This window comes from Rana temporaria, chromosome 3 (genome assembly GCF_905171775.1).
Source record: "Rana temporaria chromosome 3, aRanTem1.1, whole genome shotgun sequence".
Classification (NCBI taxonomy): Eukaryota; Metazoa; Chordata; class Amphibia; order Anura; family Ranidae; genus Rana; species Rana temporaria.
Window position 1 is genome coordinate 118,863,919 of NC_053491.1, and position 18,659 is coordinate 118,882,577.

Genomic DNA, 18,659 nt, shown 5'->3' on the forward strand with positions numbered 1-18,659 from the left:
AACATGACTCTACCATCACCTTGCTGACGTCGCAAAATAACAAGGGAAGAGGCGCCTCTGGGTGTATTTTAATAGTAAAACATAAGCAATGGTCACTCACATTTTTGAAGTGACAAATAGGCATGTAGATAGTAATCCCAAGGAGGGGAGAGGTGTCATCCGGCCGTCACTGTCATCCAGGGTCTGCTGGAGCGCTGTGTGGGGAGGTTTCACTGTCACCGCTGATGGAGATAGCCGGCTGCGATGGAGGATCCTCAAACCGAGGCTTGGAGCGCAGGTGGACAGCAGGCGAGGGATGATGGCGTCACCGGGTATGCAACGCGTTTCTGAGTGGACTGGCAGCGAATGACGTGGCTGCCGCACTCCTTTTTCAAGCATCGAGCAGACCCTGGATGACATCTCGCGCTGGCTGCAATAGGAAAAACATAGGATTTTTTTCTATACTATTTTGTTATTTTCTATCCATTGCTTATGTTTTACTATTTAAATTGTTTTAACTACTACACCCAGAGGCGCCTCTTCCCTTGTTGTTTTCCCATAAAATTGGAACATGGTTTCTGTTCCCCTCTGATGGCAGCCCTGAGAGTGTGTACCCTCATATATTACCCTATAGACCAGTGATGGCGAACCTTTTTGAGCCCGAGTGCCCAAACTGCAACACAAAACCTAATTTTTTTTTGAAGTGCCAACACTGCAATTAAACATGAATACCAAGGTTTTCGTTTAGAAAAATCAACTCGTACACTTGTCCAAACTAATTAACAGCTTTTGTTTTAAAAGAAAAACACAATAACAGAGCTTTCTATTAAACATTTTTTTTTTATTGAAAAAGAATCTCAACAACTGTACTTGTGCATGTATTTTTGGATAAGGATACATTTGCAGATCGCTGGTAAAGATGCCTTTGCTGATCGCTGGTAAGGATGCCTTTGCTAGGCATTTTCAAAGATGGCTTTGCTGGGCATTTCCAAAGATGGCTTTGCTGGGCATTTTCAAAGATGACTTTGCTGGGCATTTTCAAAGATGACTTTGGGCATTTTCAAAGATGACTTTGCTGGGCATTTCCAAAGATGGCTTTGCTGGGCATTTCCAAAGATGGCTTTGCTGGGCATTTCCAAAGATGGCTTTGCTGGGCATTTCCAAAGATGGCTTTGCTGGGCATTTCCAAAGATGGCTTTGCTGGGCATTTCCAAAGATGGCTTTGCTGGGCATTTCCAAAGATGGCTTTGCTGGGCATTTCCAAAGATGGCTTTGTTGGGCATTTCCAAAGATGGCTTTGCTGGGCATTTCCAAAGATGGCTTTGCTGGGCATTATTAAAGATGCCTTGGTAAGGCATCTTTAAAGATGCCATTGCTGGGCATTTTTAAAGATGCCTTGTCTGGGCATTGGTAAAGATTGGTAAAGATGCCTTGGCTGGGCATTAGATGCCTTGGCTGGGCATTGGTAAAGATGCATTTGCTTACACAAGGGATAGAGATCTACAATGCTGTGATGGGTACAGGCACAGTATACTTTGCATAGCTAAAAGACATTATTGTACATAAGCAGAGGATGAGTCTAATGATCTATTGCTGGGCATTATTAAAGATGCCTTGGCTGGGCATTGGTAAAGATGCCTTAGCTGGGCATTGGTAAAGATGCCATGGCTGGGCATTATTAAAGATGCCTTGGCTGGGCATTTTTAAAGATGCCTTGGCTGGGCATTGGTAAAGATGCCTTGCCTGGGCATTATTAAAGATGCCATTGCTGGGCATTTTTAAAGATGCCTTGGCTGGGCATTGGTAAAGATGCCTTGCCTGGGCATTATTAAAGATGCCATTGCTGGGCATTTTTAAAGATGCCTTGGCTGGGCATTGGTAAAGATGCCTTGCCTGGGCATTATTAAAGATGCCACTGCTGGGCATTTTTAAAGATGCCTTGGCTGGGCATTGGTAAAGATGCCTTGCCTGGGCATTATTAAAGATGCCACTGCTGGGCATTTTTAAAGATGCCTTGGCTGGGCATTGGTAAAGATGCCTTGCCTGGGCATTATTAAAGATGCCATGGCTGGGCATTATTAAAGATGCCATGGCTGGGCATTTTTAAAGATGCCTTGGCTGGGCATTGGTAAAGATGCCTTGCCTGGGCATTATTAAAGATGCCTTGCCTGGGCATTATTAAAGATGCCATTGCTGGGCATTGGTAAAGATGCCTTGCCTGGGCATTATTAAAGATGCCATTGCTGGGCATTTTTAAAGATGCCTTGGCTGGGCATTGGTAAAGATGCCTTGCCTGGGCATTATTAAAGATGCCATGGCTGGGCATTATTAAAGATGCCATGGCTGGGCATTTTTAAAGATGCCTTGGCTGGGCATTGGTAAAGATGCCTTGCCTGGGCATTATTAAAGATGCCATTGCTGGGCATTTTTAAAGATGCCTTGGCTGGGCATTGGTAAAGATGCCTTGCCTGGGCATTATTAAAGATGCCACTGCTGGGCATTGGTAAAGATGCCTTGGCTGGGCATTGGTAAAGATGCCTGGGCATTATTAAAGATGCCATTGCTGGGCATTTTTAAAGATGCCTTGGCTGGGCATTGGTAAAGATGCCTTGCCTGGGCATTATTAAAGATGCCATGGCTGGGCATTATTAAAGATGCCATGGCTGGGCATTATTAAAGATGCCATGGCTGGGCATTTTTAAAGATGCCTTGGCTGGGCATTGGTAAAGATGCCTTGCCTGGGCATTATTAAAGATGCCATTGCTGGGCATTTTTAAAGATGCCTTGGCTGGGCATTGGTAAAGATGCCTTGCCTGGGCATTATTAAAGATGCCATTGCTGGGCATTTTTAAAGATGCCTTGGCTGGGCATTGGTAAAGATGCCTTGCCTGGGCATTATTAAAGATGCCATGGCTGGGCATTATTAAAGATGCCATGGCTGGGCATTTTTAAAGATGCCTTGGCTGGGCATTGGTAAAGATGCCTTGCCTGGGCATTATTAAAGATGCCATTGCTGGGCATTTTTAAAGATGCCTTGGCTGGGCATTGGTAAAGATGCCTTGCCTGGGCATTATTAAAGATGCCATTGCTGGGCATTTTTAAAGATGCCTTGGCTGGGCATTGGTAAAGATGCCTTGTCTGGGCATTGGTAAAGATGCCTTGGCTGGGCATTGGTAAAGATGCAATGACACATTTTTGTTTTTTTCATTTTAGCCCTTTGGATTCTTCTTTGCAATTCTTGTAGATTAGAATCTACAGCAGCTTCCAGACCCAGCAGAGCAGTGGGCATTTTTAAAGATACCTTGGCTGGGCATTTTCAAAGATACCTTGGCTGGGCATTTTTAAAGATGCCTTGGCTGGGCATTGGTAAAGATGCCTTGGCTGGGCATTGGTAAAGATGCCTTGCCTGGGCATTATTAAAGATGCCATTGCTGGGCATTTTTAAAGATGCCTTGGCTGGGCATTGGTAAAGATGCCTTGCCTGGGCATTATTAAAGATGCCATTGCTGGGCATTTTTAAAGATGCCTTGGCTGGGCATTGGTAAAGATGCCTTGCCTGGGCATTATTAAAGATGCCATTGCTGGGCATTTTTAAAGATGCCTTGGCTGGTCATTGGTAAAGATGCCTTGCCTGGGCATTATTAAAGATGCCATTGCTGGGCATTTTTAAAGATGCCTTGGCTGGGCATTGGTAAAGATGCCTTGTCTGGGCATTGGTAAAGATGCCTTGCCTGGGCATTATTAAAGATGCCATTGCTGGGCATTTTTAAAGATGCCTTGGCTGGGCATTGGTAAAGATGCCATGGCTGGGCATTTTTAAAGATGCCATTGCTGGGCATTTTTAAAGATGCCTTGGCTGGGCATTGGTAAAGATGCCTTGCCTGGGCATTATTAAAGATGCCATTGCTGGGCATTTTTAAAGATGCCTTGGCTGGGCGTTGATAAAGATTTGGGATGCTTTTGCACAATTAATGTGATTTTTGCTGTTGTATGCATGCTGATAACTTGTCAAACCTTGGCTCATACGCCGTTAGTTTGAGAGCAACACATACAGCACTCAAATCATCTGTTAGTCTATTTCTGGCATCACATTTGATATAATTCAATGCTGAAAACAGCTGCTCACAAGCATAGGATGACCCAAACAAAGTAAGGAAAGCAATCCCAAGTGTTTTCATTGCCTTAAAATTATTTGGCAGAGAATTCCACACTTTAAAGCGGGGGTTCACCCTTAGAGGGCACTTTTCCCCCTTAGATTCCTGCTCGTTATTACTAGGGGAATCGGCTATTTATTTTAAAATATGTGCAGTACTTACCCGTTTACGAGACGCATCCTCTCCGTCGCTTCCGGGTATGGGCTTCGGGAATGGGCGTTCCTTCTTGATTGACAGGTTTCCGAGAGGCTTCCGACGGTCGCATCCATCGCGTCACGATTTTCCGAAAGAAGCCGAACGTCGGTGCGCAGGCGCAGTATAGAGCCGCACCGACGTTCGGCTTCTTTCGGCTACGAGTGACGCGATGGATGCGACCGTCGGAAGCCTCTCGGAAGGCTGTCACTCAAGAAGGAACGCCCGCTCCCGAAGACCCATACCCGGAAGCGACGGAAGAAGATGCAGCTCGAAAACGGGTAAGTACTGCACATATTTTAATATAAATAGCCGATTCCCCTAGACCGAACGAGCAGGAAGCTAAGGGGAGATTTTTTTTTTTTTTTTAAATGGGTGAACTCCCGCTTTAAGTATTTCATTTTCTGAACTAGCAACTGTGCTGTCTTTGGTCATCCCTTCACACTCCATCTTTTCAAGTGTGGCACGCAGGTCAGAGAATTTATTTTTCCAGATAGAGCTTTCTTGAAATTCCAGTAGCTCCATTTCCAAATTTTCTAAATCTAACCAGTGTAAGCAGGAAAGATCAAGTTCTTCAAATTTGGCTTTATCTGGAGAAGTAAGAAAACTCAGGGTGGTTTCCATCTTACGGAACTGTACAAATCTGTTGCCAAAATTCTCCTTTGCAACTGCTATAATGCTAGAAAATTCCTTGTAGATTTCATGATGGTTTGGATTGTCTGTAAATGTTGTAGAATTTTCCAAATGCATTTTTAGATTGGGAAAATATTTCAGCTGCCCACTTTCAAGGTCTCTTTCAAAAACCTGCAGTTTTCTCTCAAATGTTCTGATATCACAAAACATTCTTTCTGCTGTTTTCCCTAAACCTTGCAGTTTTTTGTTCAGGACATTGAAGTGTATTGTAAAATCAGTAAAAAACATGAGATTGGTGAGCCAGGTCATATCAGTGAGCTGTGGATATTCCTGCCCCTTGTCATTCATAAACAGCCTAATTTCATCCAAGCAGGCTACAAATCTCTCCAAGACCCGTCCTCTGCTTAGCCATCGTACATTATTGTACATAAGTAAAGTATTATACTGTGCCTGTACCTCATCAAGAAGTGCTTGAAACTGTCGAAAATTAAGAGCACGAGCCATGATGTAATTCACCATTTTTGTGACATCCTTGAGGATATCGTCTAATATTTTGCTGCTTTCCTTGGCACAAAGAGCTTCTTGATGTATAATACAATGAAATTGAATGACTGGGTGCTTTGCTTCTTTGACAAAAAACTGTATGAAACCAGATGTTACCCCCACCATGGAAGGTGCCCCGTCACTAGTAACTGAAACCACTTTTTCTGGCCTTATGTCTTGTGACACAAAAGCCTCCATCACAGCATTGTAGATATCTATCCCTTGTGTTCTTCCAGGCAAAGACAACAGTTTCATGAGCTCCTCTCTCATGGTGTCACCAACAGCATAACGCAAAATTACTGCTAGCCTTGCATGATTATTTATGTCTGTGCTTTCATCCAAGCACATGGAGTAACAGGCTGCCTTTTGTAAGTCAGTGGTGAGCTGCTGACTAACATCACTTGCCATACGCAGGACTCTATCTTTAACAGTATTTCTGCTAAGTGGCATTTCAGAGATTCGTTGCTTAATTTTGTCCTTGTTTGGAAATTCATGAAAAAGGGAATTACTCACAGCCAACATGGCCGTTTTGATAAAATCGCCATCAGAGAGGGGCTTTCCATGTTTTGCTATGCACAGTGAAATTTCAAAGCTGGCATTTGCCAGATAATTTGTTTTAGAAAGATAGTTGCAAAAACTACGATACTGGCAGTGATATCTCTTCAATTTCCCATCAAGAAACTCTTTTCTTTCAGCTACACCAAGTTCGGCAACACTTTTGTGGTTGGTATCAAAATGACGTTTGACACTAGATGTGCGAGATACCACACTTTCACTACACAGAACACATAACACTTTCCCATTGCGTTCAATCACTCCAAATGACTGTGTCCAGGTCTCTTGGAATGATCTTCCACTATCTGTTTTTAATTTTGCTTTTTTTGATGTACTCATTTTTGGTTGTTCATGTCTACAAAAAACACAAAATGTATAAAATAAGGATGGATGAAGCACCCAATACAAATCTATCCCTACCTACCTATACCAAAAATATTATTGCAACATTTCACAAAAAAGGTAGAACAACTCACGGTTTTGTAGACAGATATACATCGTCCAATATCCTGTGAAACAAGAAGTCGCGCTGTGCCGCTGCTGACACCGCTATGCTGGGTCTGGAAGCTGCTGTAGATTCTGAATTGCAAAGAAGAATCCCAAAGAGAGGGCTGTAATGAAAAAAAAAATATGTTTTCATTGTTGTCCATAGGGACACAGGAAACTACCATAGCCCGGGGGCCAGATGTGACCCTTAGCAACTTACGTTTCTGTAATGTAGACAGATATAAGCTCAAATCGTCCAATGTCCTGTGAAACAACAAGGCGTGCTGTGCCGCTGCTGACACCGCTCTGCTGGGTCTGAAAGCTGCTGTACATTCTACAAGATTTGCAAAGTAGAATCCCGGAGAGAGGGCTGTAATGAAAAAAAAATATGTTTTCATTGTTGTCCATAGGGACACAGGAAACTACCGTAGCCCGGGGGCCAGATGTGACCCTCAGCAACTTACTTTTTTTAATGTAGACAGATATAAGCTCAAATCGTCCAATGTCCTGTGAAACAATAAGGCGTGCTGTGCCGCTGCTGACACTGCTCTGCTGGGTCTGGAAGCTGCTGTAGATTCTACAAGAATTGCAAAGAAGAATCCAAAGGGCTAAAATGAAAAAAAAAAGTGTGTCATTGTTGTCCATAGGCCAGGACACAGGCCCAATAACAGCAATGATGGGGGTAATATGTTTGCAAATGACACCTAGGCCCAATAACAGCAAACATATTACCCCCCTCATTGCTGTTATTGGGCCTGGGTGTCATTTGCAAACATATTACCCCCCTCATTGCAAATGACACCTATGCCCAATAACAGCAATGAGGGAGGTAATATGTTTGCAAATGACACCTATGCCCAATAACAGCAAACATATTACCTCCCTCATTGCTGTTTTTGGGCCTAGGTGTCATTTGCAAACATATTACCCCCCCTCATTGCTTTTATTGGGCCTAGGTGTCATTTGCAAACATATTACCCCCCTCATTGCTGTTATTGGGCCTAGGTGTCATTTGCAAACATATTACCCCCCTCATTTGCAATAACAGCAATGAGGGAGGTAATATGTTTGCAAATGACACCTATGCCCAATAACAGCAAACATATTACCTCCCTCATTGCTGTTTTTGGGCCTAGGTGTCATTTGCAAACATATTACCCCCCCTCATTGCTTTTATTGGGCCTAGGTGTCATTTGCAAACATATTACCCCCCTCATTGCTGTTATTGGGCCTAGGTGTCATTTGCAAACATATTACCCCCCTCATTTGCAATGAGGGGGGTAATATGTTTGCAAAGGACACCTAGACCCAATAACAGCAATGAGGGGGGTAATATGTTTGCAAATGACACCTAGGCCCAATAACAGCAAACATATTACCCCCCTCATTGCTGTTATTGGGCCTGGGTGTCATTTGCAAACATATTACCCCCCTCATTGCAAATGACACCTATGCCCAATAACAGCAATGAGGGAGGTAATATGTTTGCAAATGACACCTATGCCCAATAACAGCAAACATATTACCTCCCTCATTGCTGTTTTTGGGCCTAGGTGTCATTTGCAAACATATTACCCCCCTCATTTGCAATGAGGGGGGTAATATGTTTGCAAAGGACACCTAGACCCAATAACAGCAATGAGGGGGGTAATATGTTTGCAGAACAAAGTTTCCCAAGTCAGTCAGCAACTGTCAGAACACCCACCAGCGAGATTAGCTAAAGTCATTGTTCAGCAACATTTTACATTTTAGATTGGGTGATGTTAGCAGGGCAACCCATAATAGACGTCATAAAACGACCCAGGTATCCCATGTCTAAATAGTATTCGAGTAATAAGTATTCTTACTTTTGTCTGCAGCTGAATCAAACTGCGCAATGAAGAAGAAAGATGGCTTCACGAGTCTTGCAGCTCTTTCCCGCCGCGCGTCTTCTCCTCATGCTCCCAGTCACGCCCAGCAGCACGTCAGGCAGTGGATGATCTGAGAGCTTTCATTGGGTAGCAAGCTTGCACGTGACCTCCGGGCGCTCATTCTAAGTTACGCCCACTCGGACACGTCACCGCTAGCACAGGGTAGTGTGGGAAATGTAGTTTCTAGTTGCGGTTTGACGATTTAATTTTTTTTTCTTTGACATTTCTGCATTGTCACCGCGTGCCCACCAAAACAGCTTGCCGTGCCGGGAGCGGCACGCGTGCCACGCGTTCGCCATCACTGCTATAGACTCTAATTACCCACCTTTGTCAGCTAATATAAACTATTACCCACTGACTTTGCCGCCCCCCCCTGTTTTTCATATGGTGCTGACTTGACATCTGAGACATTGTTTATTTGCGCATTTTTCGCTTGTATTGCTGACGTCACAGCCTTGTTGAAACAGGGTGGCCATCCACCAACCATCCACTACTCCATCCATCTGGACCATCCAGGGTTGCACGGCACTCATCAATGAACAGGGCTGTTTGAAAATTAGTCTTCATGTATTTTTCTGCCCAATGTAGCTGTTTCTGTGAGCATTGGTTAGTGGTGGCCGAATGTAAGGTTTATGCACAGTTGCAAGACTCTAGAGGACTCTACACGTTGATGTCCGTGGGACTCCAGAGGCACCAGCAGCTTCAAATATCTGTTTGCTGCTATGTACTGGTGTTTTAGCAGCTGCTCTCTTGATCCGATGCATGGATCTGGCAGAAATCTTCCTCAATGTGCCTTTATCTGCATGAAACCCGTCTGTGCTCTGAATCAGCCACAAATCTCTTAATAGTGCGATAATCATGTTTACGTTTTCATGAAATATCTAATGTTTTCATACCTCGTCCAAGGCATTGAACTATTTCACTCTTTGCGGCAGCAGAGAGATCCTTTTTCTTCCCCATATTGCTTGAAAATGGTGCTCTGCTTAATAATGAGGAACAACCTTCTAGTAGTTTTGCCTTTAATTGGGCTCATCTGGCAATCTAATTATCACAGGTGTTTTCAGTGATCAAAAGAGCCCTGAGACACAATGCCATCCATGAGTTAAACTGAAAAACAAAATATTTAATCTTTGTGACACTGAAATAGAATTTGCATAATAATTTGGAACAGGGTGCATAGACAATAAAACCTTTGTTGTCCAAGTGAATTTATAAAATTGATTCCTATGCACTTTTTACTTTTGTTTGTTTAATGCCTTTTTTTGTATTTTGTTTGTTTACAGATACATTGATTCCATTCCACAAGAAGATTTAGACAGTATTGACCCACATAAGGTTCAGAGAGCTACAGAGCAGTATTTATTCACCAAGTTTTGGGAAAGGTGGGAACATGGGAAGAGGAGGCCTGGAAATCTGTCCTTCATAGACATAACAGATTCTGAAGAGGTAGGATTCTGTTCAAGAAATTGTTAAATCATAAGCAAATTATTTGGTGGGGTTGGGTTTTTACTACAATGTACAAGTATGCACAGTAGACATGTGCAGAACGAAAAAATGTATTACATAAATTTGTTTAGTTAAATTGGTTTAATTTGTTTTTGGAATTAATTTTGTTTATTTGTTTTTAAATCGATTAAAATTTTTCGAATTCAAATTTGTATAGATTCAAAACGTTTTTGAATCAATTTCAAATAGTTTTCTAATTTGAAATCATCGAATCATTTTCTAATTTGAATACATTACCTGCCCGCGAGAATGTGTTTCCAGTGCGATCGCGTCACGCTGGTTCTCGGCGACAAGGGACTGTACATCTCGCGCTGGCTGCAATAGGAAAAACATAGGATTTTTTTCTATACTATTCTGTTATTTTCTATTCTATTTTAATCTATTATTTTTTTTATTCTATTCAAATTTTAATTTTTATCTATTTGAATTTTGGGACATTGTTATATTCTTTCTATTCTATTCTATCGTTTTTTAAATTCTATTAATTTCTATTCTATTATAGTCTATTCTACTCTTTTTTTCTATTCTTTTCTATTCTATTCTTGTATTATATTACATGTATTCTATTTGAAATTCGAATTTCAGAAGATGATCAGTATACTGTATATATGAAAATAATTATACTGCAGTATATAAAGCAAAAATGTGCATAACCGGATTTTGAGAAATCCTCTTTTTGAAATTCTATTCCACACAGATAGGGTTAATATCTGAGGCAACTGAACATATTTAGAGCTGCAAATAATCTAAAGATGACAGTTTTCATTCCAGCAAGAAATACTGCAAAACAATGTATTCCCAAGAACATCATGTGGATCCCTGCATTCATGTAAAAGATCAAAGCAAGACATATTACATTCAAAACAGATTTTTACACAGTGCTGATGTAACATTATGACGAACAAAACTAAACCATGTATATCAACAGGTGCTGTTTCTGGTTCACTGAACAGAAGTATGTGTTTGCAACGATGTCTTGCTATCAAGTGCTATCAAGAAGTTATTTGGTATTATATTACAATAGTTATTTTTTGTTGTATTGCTAGCCAAACACAATACGTTTTTGTATAGTTTCTAACACTTTGGGTTGGACGCTTTTTGTGGGCTATGGCTCCAAATTTCCCCAATGATGTACACTACTCTCCGCCATTTCTCCCCCTCCACAATTCTCCATGGGGGGGTGGAGGGTGGGGGAGGCAGAAGGGACACATTCCCTGGGAACATTGTTTCTATGTGTAGGGGGGGGGGGCAGGGGCTTATGCCGCGTACACACCATCACTTTATGTGATGAAAAAAAACGTCATTTTTAAAAACGTCACTTTAAATGACCGTGTGTGGGGGAAAACGTTGTTGTATGTCTTGTGAAAAACGACAAAAAAAAATTGAAGCATGCTTCAATTTTATGTGTAGTTTTTCAAAACGTCGTTTTTTACTTCACAGAAATTGACCGTGTGTAGCAAAAAACAACGTTTAAAACGACGTTTTTAAACCCGCGCATGCCCAGAAGCTAGTTATGAAGGGAGCTTCAATGGAAAAAAGTGGTGAACGTAACCTCGCTTTGCTAGAGCATTGTGAAAAAACGATGGTGTGTAGGCAACGTCGTTTTTGAAAATTGAAGTTTCAAAAACTTCGTTTTTTACTTCACAGAAAATGACGTTTTTTTCCATCACATAAAGTGATGGTGTGTACGCGGCATTAGAGCTTGTCAGTGGCATGTTCTCCAGCTGACTGAATGACTGGAGTTGAATTGCCATCACTTTTGTCATTCAAAATGGAGCACATAGCAGAGGCAGGATTAGCTGCTGGAGGAGCTCTCTCCTCCCTCAAACAGAAATGTAATGTGGGCAGGAGAGAGCAGGCAGGGAGTGCTGTGCTGAGAACACAGACATCCTCTTCTCAGCATGGGTGTCTGCCGTAAAGTGATTTAATAAGAAGAGTCAGTGCAAAAAAAGAAAACAGTTGGTAGTTTAATTGGCAGAGGCGCCCAGTGTCGTTATTCAAAGGATAGGCACAAGTCATCTGCTTCAGTAAAACATCCAATTACTTTATTTCACTGAATAAAACACATTTGTGCAATGTGCTGTGATAAAATGCAGATATGCTGCATTTTATCGCAGCGCACTGGCCCAAATTGCACTGCAATGTCAGGCAGCGGGGAAAAGAAACGGAGCCGTGATCACTCTGGCTGCTCTGTGATTTGCCGGCGTACATAGAATTCAACCTTCATGCAATGCTGTCTGAGGGTCCAAAGATCCCAGGCATCCAATATTGCATTTCAGCCTTGTTCCTTACGCACAGATATTTCTCCAGATTCTCTGAAACTTTTGATGATATTATATACTGTACATGATGAGAAAGTCTTTTTTTTTTTTTTAATCAAATAGTTTTTATTAGTTTTATTTTTAATTGTAAAACAACAAACATAGACTCACAAATATACAATATAACTCCAACAAGTCCCCACACCCAAATACAAACTCAAATAAATAAATAAATAAATACATATATTTTTCCTTGTTTCCATGTTTGCGCTCACCAGCTTGCATTTCAATCTTAACTCAAGGCCCTCCTACACAATATTACACCTTAAAGTGGTGTTGCGGATCCGGAAGGAAGAGGGTGAAGAATGGATGCTCGCTGCCAGCGAGAAAGACCGGGACATTGCGGGCTTCTCCTGCAGGTAAGTGTCACATATTGGGCTACTATGCGATGCACAGTAGCCCATTATGCTTTACCTTTGCAGGGAAACAAAGAGGAAGTAAAAGCCATCAGGGGTTTACTTCCTCTTTAATAATACATGTGTGTGTGTGTATATATATATATATATATATATATATATATATATATATATATATATATATATATATATATATATATATATATATACTAGGGCTGTTACTGATTTAAATTTTGGTGTTCGACTAACACACATACATTTTTCGGATCACCACCATATATAGTCCCCACTGTAATATCCACAGACATCTTCCCCACTGTAATACCCACAGACATCTCCCCACTCTAATATCCACAGACATCTCCCCACTGAAATATACACAGACATCTCCCCACTGTAATATCCACAGATATCTCCCCCACTGTAATATCCACAGACATCTCCCCCCACTGTAATATCCACAGACATCTCCCCCACTGTAGTATCCACAATCACCCCCACTGTAATATCCACTATCACCCCCAATGTAATATCCACAGATATCTCCCCCACTGTAATATCCACAGACATCTCCCCCACTGTAATATCCACAGACATCTCCCCCACTGTAATCCACAGACATCTCCACACTGTAATATAGATAGACATCTCCCCACTGTAATATGCACAGACATCTCTCCCACTGTAATATCCACAGACATCTCCCCCACTGTAATATACACAGACATCTCCCCACTGTAATCCACAGACATCTCCCCTCTGTAATATCCACAGACATCTCCCCCACTTTACTATCCACAGACATCTACCCACTGTAAAATCCACAGACATCTCCCCCACTGTAATATCCACAGACATCTCCCCACTGTAATCCACAGACATCTCCCCACTGTAATATGGTCCACATCTCCACCACTGTATAGGAAGATTAGTGCTTGCTTAGTCTTACCAGAGAAGCTAGCCGAACACGAGCAGTTAAGGCCGGGTGATGACGTCAGCGCGCCACTCTAGGCTCACCTAGGCCGCTGCCGGGTGGACCAAGATGGCCACTCCTCGAGCTAGGCCGAAACAGCGGCCTTTCCTATGGCCGAGGCAGCAGCGGAGCTCCGCGGATCACGTGGTGTGCTGATCCGCATATGGTGACCCGTTCGGATCACGGATCATTTACGATCCGTTGCACCACTAGTACCGATCAAAAGAATTTTGATCGATCAAAAAAATGAACGATTAATCGAGGAATTAATCTTTAATTTCCACAGCCCTAATATATACCCATAGTAGCCCCCCTCAAAAAACAGAATTCTATCTTATTATTGATCTTCCTCAGTGTCATTAATACAGTGCCTTGCAAACGTATTCCCCCCCCCCCCCATTGCTTTTTACCTATTTTGTTACAGCACAGCCTTTAGTTCAATGTTTTTTTAATCTGAATTATATGTGATGGATCAGAACACAATAGTCTAAGTTGGTGAAGTAAAATTAAAAAAATATATGCATAACATTTTTTTCAGAAAAAAAAAAAAAAATTGGCATGTGTGTATGTATTCACCCCCTTTGTTATAAAGCCTAGAAAAAGCTCTGGTGCAACCAATTACCCTCAGAAGTCACATAATTAGTGAAATGATGTCCATCTGTGTGCAATCTAAGTGTCACATGATCTGTCATTACATTATACACACCTTTTTGAAAGGCCCCAGAGGCTGCAACACCTAAGCAAGAGGCACCACTAACCAAACACTGCCTTGAAGACCAAGGAACTCTCTGGTAAGGTACAATGTTGTTGAGAAGTCAGGGTTAGGTTATAAAAAAATATTCAAATCTTTGATGATCCCTAGGAGCACCATCAAATCTATCATAACCAAATGGAAAGAACATGGCACAACAGCAAACCTGCCAAGAGACGGCCACACACCAAAACTCACGACCGGGCAAGGAGAGCATTAATCAGAGAGGCAGCACTAAGCCTAAGGTAACCATGGAGGAGCTGCAGAGTTCCACAGCAAAGACTGGAGTATCTATACATAGGACGACAATAAATCCATAGAGTTGGGCTTTATGGCAGAGTGGCCAGAAGAAAGCCATTACTTTCAGCAAAAAACATAATGGCACATTTTCAGTTTGCGAAAAGGGCATGTGGGAGACTCCAAAAATGTATGGAGGAAGGTGCTCTGGTCTGATGAGACTAAAATTGAACTTTTTGGCCATCAAAGTAAACGTTATGTCTGGCACAAACCCAACACATCACATCACCCAAAGAACGGCATCCTCACAGTGAAACATGGTGGTGGCAGCATCATGCTGTGGGGATGTTTTTCAGTAGTCGGGACTGGGAAACTGGTCAGAGTTGAGGGAAAGATGGATGGTGCTAAATATAGGGATATTCTTAAAGAAAAACCTGTACCTGTGTGTGATTTGAGGCTAGGATGGAGGTTCACCTTTCAGAAGGACAATAACCCCAAACACACTGCTAAAGCAACACTTGAATGGTTTAAGCTGGGAAACATGTAAATGTGTTGGAATGGCCCAGTTAAAGCCCAGACTTCAATCCAATAGAAAATCTGTGATCAGACTTAAAGATTTCTGTTCACAAGCGCAAACCATCCAACTTGAAGGAGCTGGAGCAGTTTTGCAAGGAGGAATGGGCAAAAATCCCAGTGATAAGATGTGGCAAGCTCATAGAGACTTATCCAAAGCGACTTGGAGCTGTGATAGCCGCAAAAGATGGCTCTACAAATTATTGACTTTAGGGGGGTGAATAGTAATGCACATCAACTTTTTCTGTTATTTTGTCCTATTTGTTGTTTGCTTCACAATAATAAAAAAAACATCTTCAAAGTTGTGGGCAAGTTCTGTTAATTAAATTATGCAAATCCTCAAACAATCCATGTTAATTCCAGGTTGTGAGGCAACAAAACACAAATAATGCAAAGGGGGTGAATACTTTGGCAAGGCACTGTATACTCAGCTGACTGCTCAGATAAATTAGAGACTAGCCACCAGTGCCAGATTTAAAAAAAATGTTTGTATGTTAATTCCTTTCATCTTAAATTAAGTTTAATCACTTCAATCCATTGATCTATCATTGGTGGATATTTTGATATCCAAGCTGTTTCTAATATATATTTGCACTGCTGAATGGATGTCCCCCCGAAGGCTACTAACTGGCTACTAGAGTAAAAAAAAGCAAAGCTGATGCATTTGTCAATAGGAATGAGCCCGATGTTTGAGTCGAACGTAAGTTAGACTCGAACATCAGGGCCCAGATTCACAAAGAACTTACGCCGGCGTATCTCGAGATGCGCGGCGTAAGTGTATATATACGCCGCCGTATCTATGCGCCGTACCCACAGAACAAGATACGCCTGAAAATAGGCTTCTTCCGACCGATGTAACTTTCCTACGCCGGCGTAGCGTGGGCGCATCTTTACGCTGGACGCATCTGGCGCTCCCATTGACTTTGTATTCAAATATGCAAATGAGGGAGATACGGCGATTCACGAACGTACGTGCGCCCGACGCAGGCTACGCCTGTTGCGCGTAAGCTGTACGTCCGGCCTAAAGTTACCCCTCATAAAGCAGGGGTAACTTTGCACCAGACTTGCGCAGGTCAGCTGAAGAGCAGCTGCAGCAGCACCGTTACGGACGAGCTGAGCAACCACACTTGCAGGACAACACATCCGTATGCCAACATGCCAGAGCCAGGCATGGTCATAGCACTACTAGTGTGTTCAGAGACACGTAGAAGGAGGAGGGCACAGGAGAGGATATATAGAAAGCGCATGAACGCCTTTGGCATGGGGGATTCGGAGGTGTATCGCATCTTCAGATTCAGCACTGCTGCCATCCTGGAATTAACCACAACCCTGTATGATGACATCACCAGCAAGACACAACGCTCACATGCAGTGCAGCCACTGGTCAAGGTACTGGCAACACTGCATTTCCTCGCCAGTGGATCATTCCAGCGTACAAGTGGTGTAGTGGCTGGGATATCACAAACCACCATGAGCAGATGTGTGCACCAGGTTGTCCCCGCAATCCTCAGACGCATGTCCCACCACTTCATCAGACCCACCCATGAGCATCTGCGGCAGTAGGCAATGGCGGATTTTGTCAGGATTGCAGGATTCCCACGCACCGTAGGGGCTATTGATTGCACCCATGTGGCACTACGGCCCCCCCGTGCCACAGAGCACATATACTGTAATCGTAAGCACTGGCATTCCATCAACGTACAGGTTATAGCCGATGCCCAATGCCTCATATGGCACATCCGTGCCAAACACCCCGGGGCCAGCCACGACAGCTACATACTATCAGGACACGTACTTACCGAGACCGAGATGCTGCGGACGGCTCACCTTTGCGGACTGGCGCTAACCTTCCTCTGAGGGTGGAAACAGAGAGAGGGAAGCACCAGAAGGCACCGGCACCGGAGGGTAGCTGGGTAGTAGCCGAGGTGAAGATCACAAGTGTGGGATCCGGAATCCACAGGATACGTTAGAAGCCGGAAGCCAATGCGAAGTCAATCAGGAGCAGGAATAAGGAAGTCCAAGAAGCAAGCCAGGTTCAGGGAATGGAGACAGCAGCAAGTCTGAGATTCAAGCCGGGATCAGGGTTCACAGAGAGAAGCGAGTCCAAAGTCCAGAGCCGGGGTCAGGGGTAAGAGAAGGCAGCAATCCGATAAACAAGCCGAGGTCAGGTATGTAGTCAAGCAATCAGGTAATCCAGGTCAAGAGGTTAGTTCAAGGGATAAAGCACATACAGGAACTGATGACAAACCAGCAACCAGCAAAGGGGAAGGGGCTGGCTTAAATAGGCCGCACTGGCCACTGATTGGTCCACAGGAGTACAGCCACTGATTGGTCCACAGGAGTACAGGTTCAGGACCAGGTTCCAACGGACAGCACACAGAATAGCACTGAGCAGTGGCTCAGAGACAAAAGAGCTGGACCTTCAATGGAGAGATCCTGGGTTCGATTCCACCCAGGACCAACTGGGGAAAGAGACCGTGGAAGGTCTGCGCCCTGACAGTGCCCCCCCCCTAGGGGCGGACTCTGGACGCCCAAACTGTCCATTAACTCAGGATGTTCGCGTTGAAAGGACCGAATCAACCGAGGGGCATGAATGTTTCTGGAAGGCTCCCATGAACTGTCCTCCGGGGGATAGCCCTTCCATTTAATTAAGTATTGGAGTTGTCTCCCTCTTTTCCTGCAGTTAAGGATAGCTTCCACTTCAAACTCTCTTTCTCCTTCAACCTCTATTGGTGGAGGTGGAGGCTCCGCTCTCCCTTGGAAAGGATCCGGGACCAGGGGTTTAAGAAGTGAGGCATGAAATACGGGGTGAATCCGGTAAGAATCAGGTAAGGCCAGTTCAAAGGCTACAGGATTAATCTTGCGTTTAATCTCAAAAGGACCAATGAATTTCGGGCCCAATTTTTGTGAAGGAACAGGTAATTTTAGATTAGAGGCGGACAGCCAGACTTTCTCTCCCACCCCAAAAGTGGGACAGTCCCTTCTACCTTTGTCATAAAATTTCTTAAAGTCCTCCTGAGCCCGCTGCATCACCTCTTGTAAGTTTGAGAAATTCTGTTGAATGGATACTAACCGTTCTTGGACGGCTGGAACAGAAGCTTCGGGAATGGAGTCCGGTAAGAAGGGAGGATGGAAGCCATAATTTGCCCAAAACGGTGTTTGATTTGTGGAGGCATGAATGGAGTTGTTATATGCAAATTCTGCAGATACTAATAGTGAACGCCAGTCATTCTGGGAGACTGAGCAGAAACAACGGAGGTACTGCTCCAAGGTCTGGTTAGTTCTTTCCGTTTGGCCGTTGCTTTGCGGATGATAGGCCGAGGACAGACAAATCTTCACTTCCAGGGACTTACACAGTTCCCTCCAGAACTTGGATGTGAACTGTGTACCCCTATCGGATACGATACTCTTAGGGACTCCGTGAAGTCTAACAACCTCTTTAAAAAAAATGTTTGCCGTATCGGAAGCTGAGGGCGTGCCAACCATGGGC

The 18,659-nt window shown here is 43.3% G+C and overlaps 1 protein-coding gene across 2 annotated transcripts in view; it reads left to right on the forward strand.

Annotated features, from left to right (window-relative positions):
- Positions 1 to 18,659, forward strand: part of LOC120931667 (leucine-rich repeat and IQ domain-containing protein 1-like) — a 127,514-nt gene that overhangs the window by 58,111 nt on the left and 50,744 nt on the right. Inside the window, exons 9-10 of one of the 2 annotated variants that reach the window (XM_040343317.1) lie at positions 9,736 to 9,898; positions 12,498 to 12,630. In XM_040343317.1, coding sequence (XP_040199251.1) covers positions 9,736 to 9,898; positions 12,498 to 12,515 — 181 coding nt within the window. In that variant the 3' untranslated portion in view covers positions 12,516 to 12,630. Of the gene's footprint in view, positions 1 to 9,735; positions 9,899 to 12,497; positions 12,631 to 18,659 lie in introns of those variants that run through there. The other variant, XM_040343316.1, reaches the window with a different exon arrangement.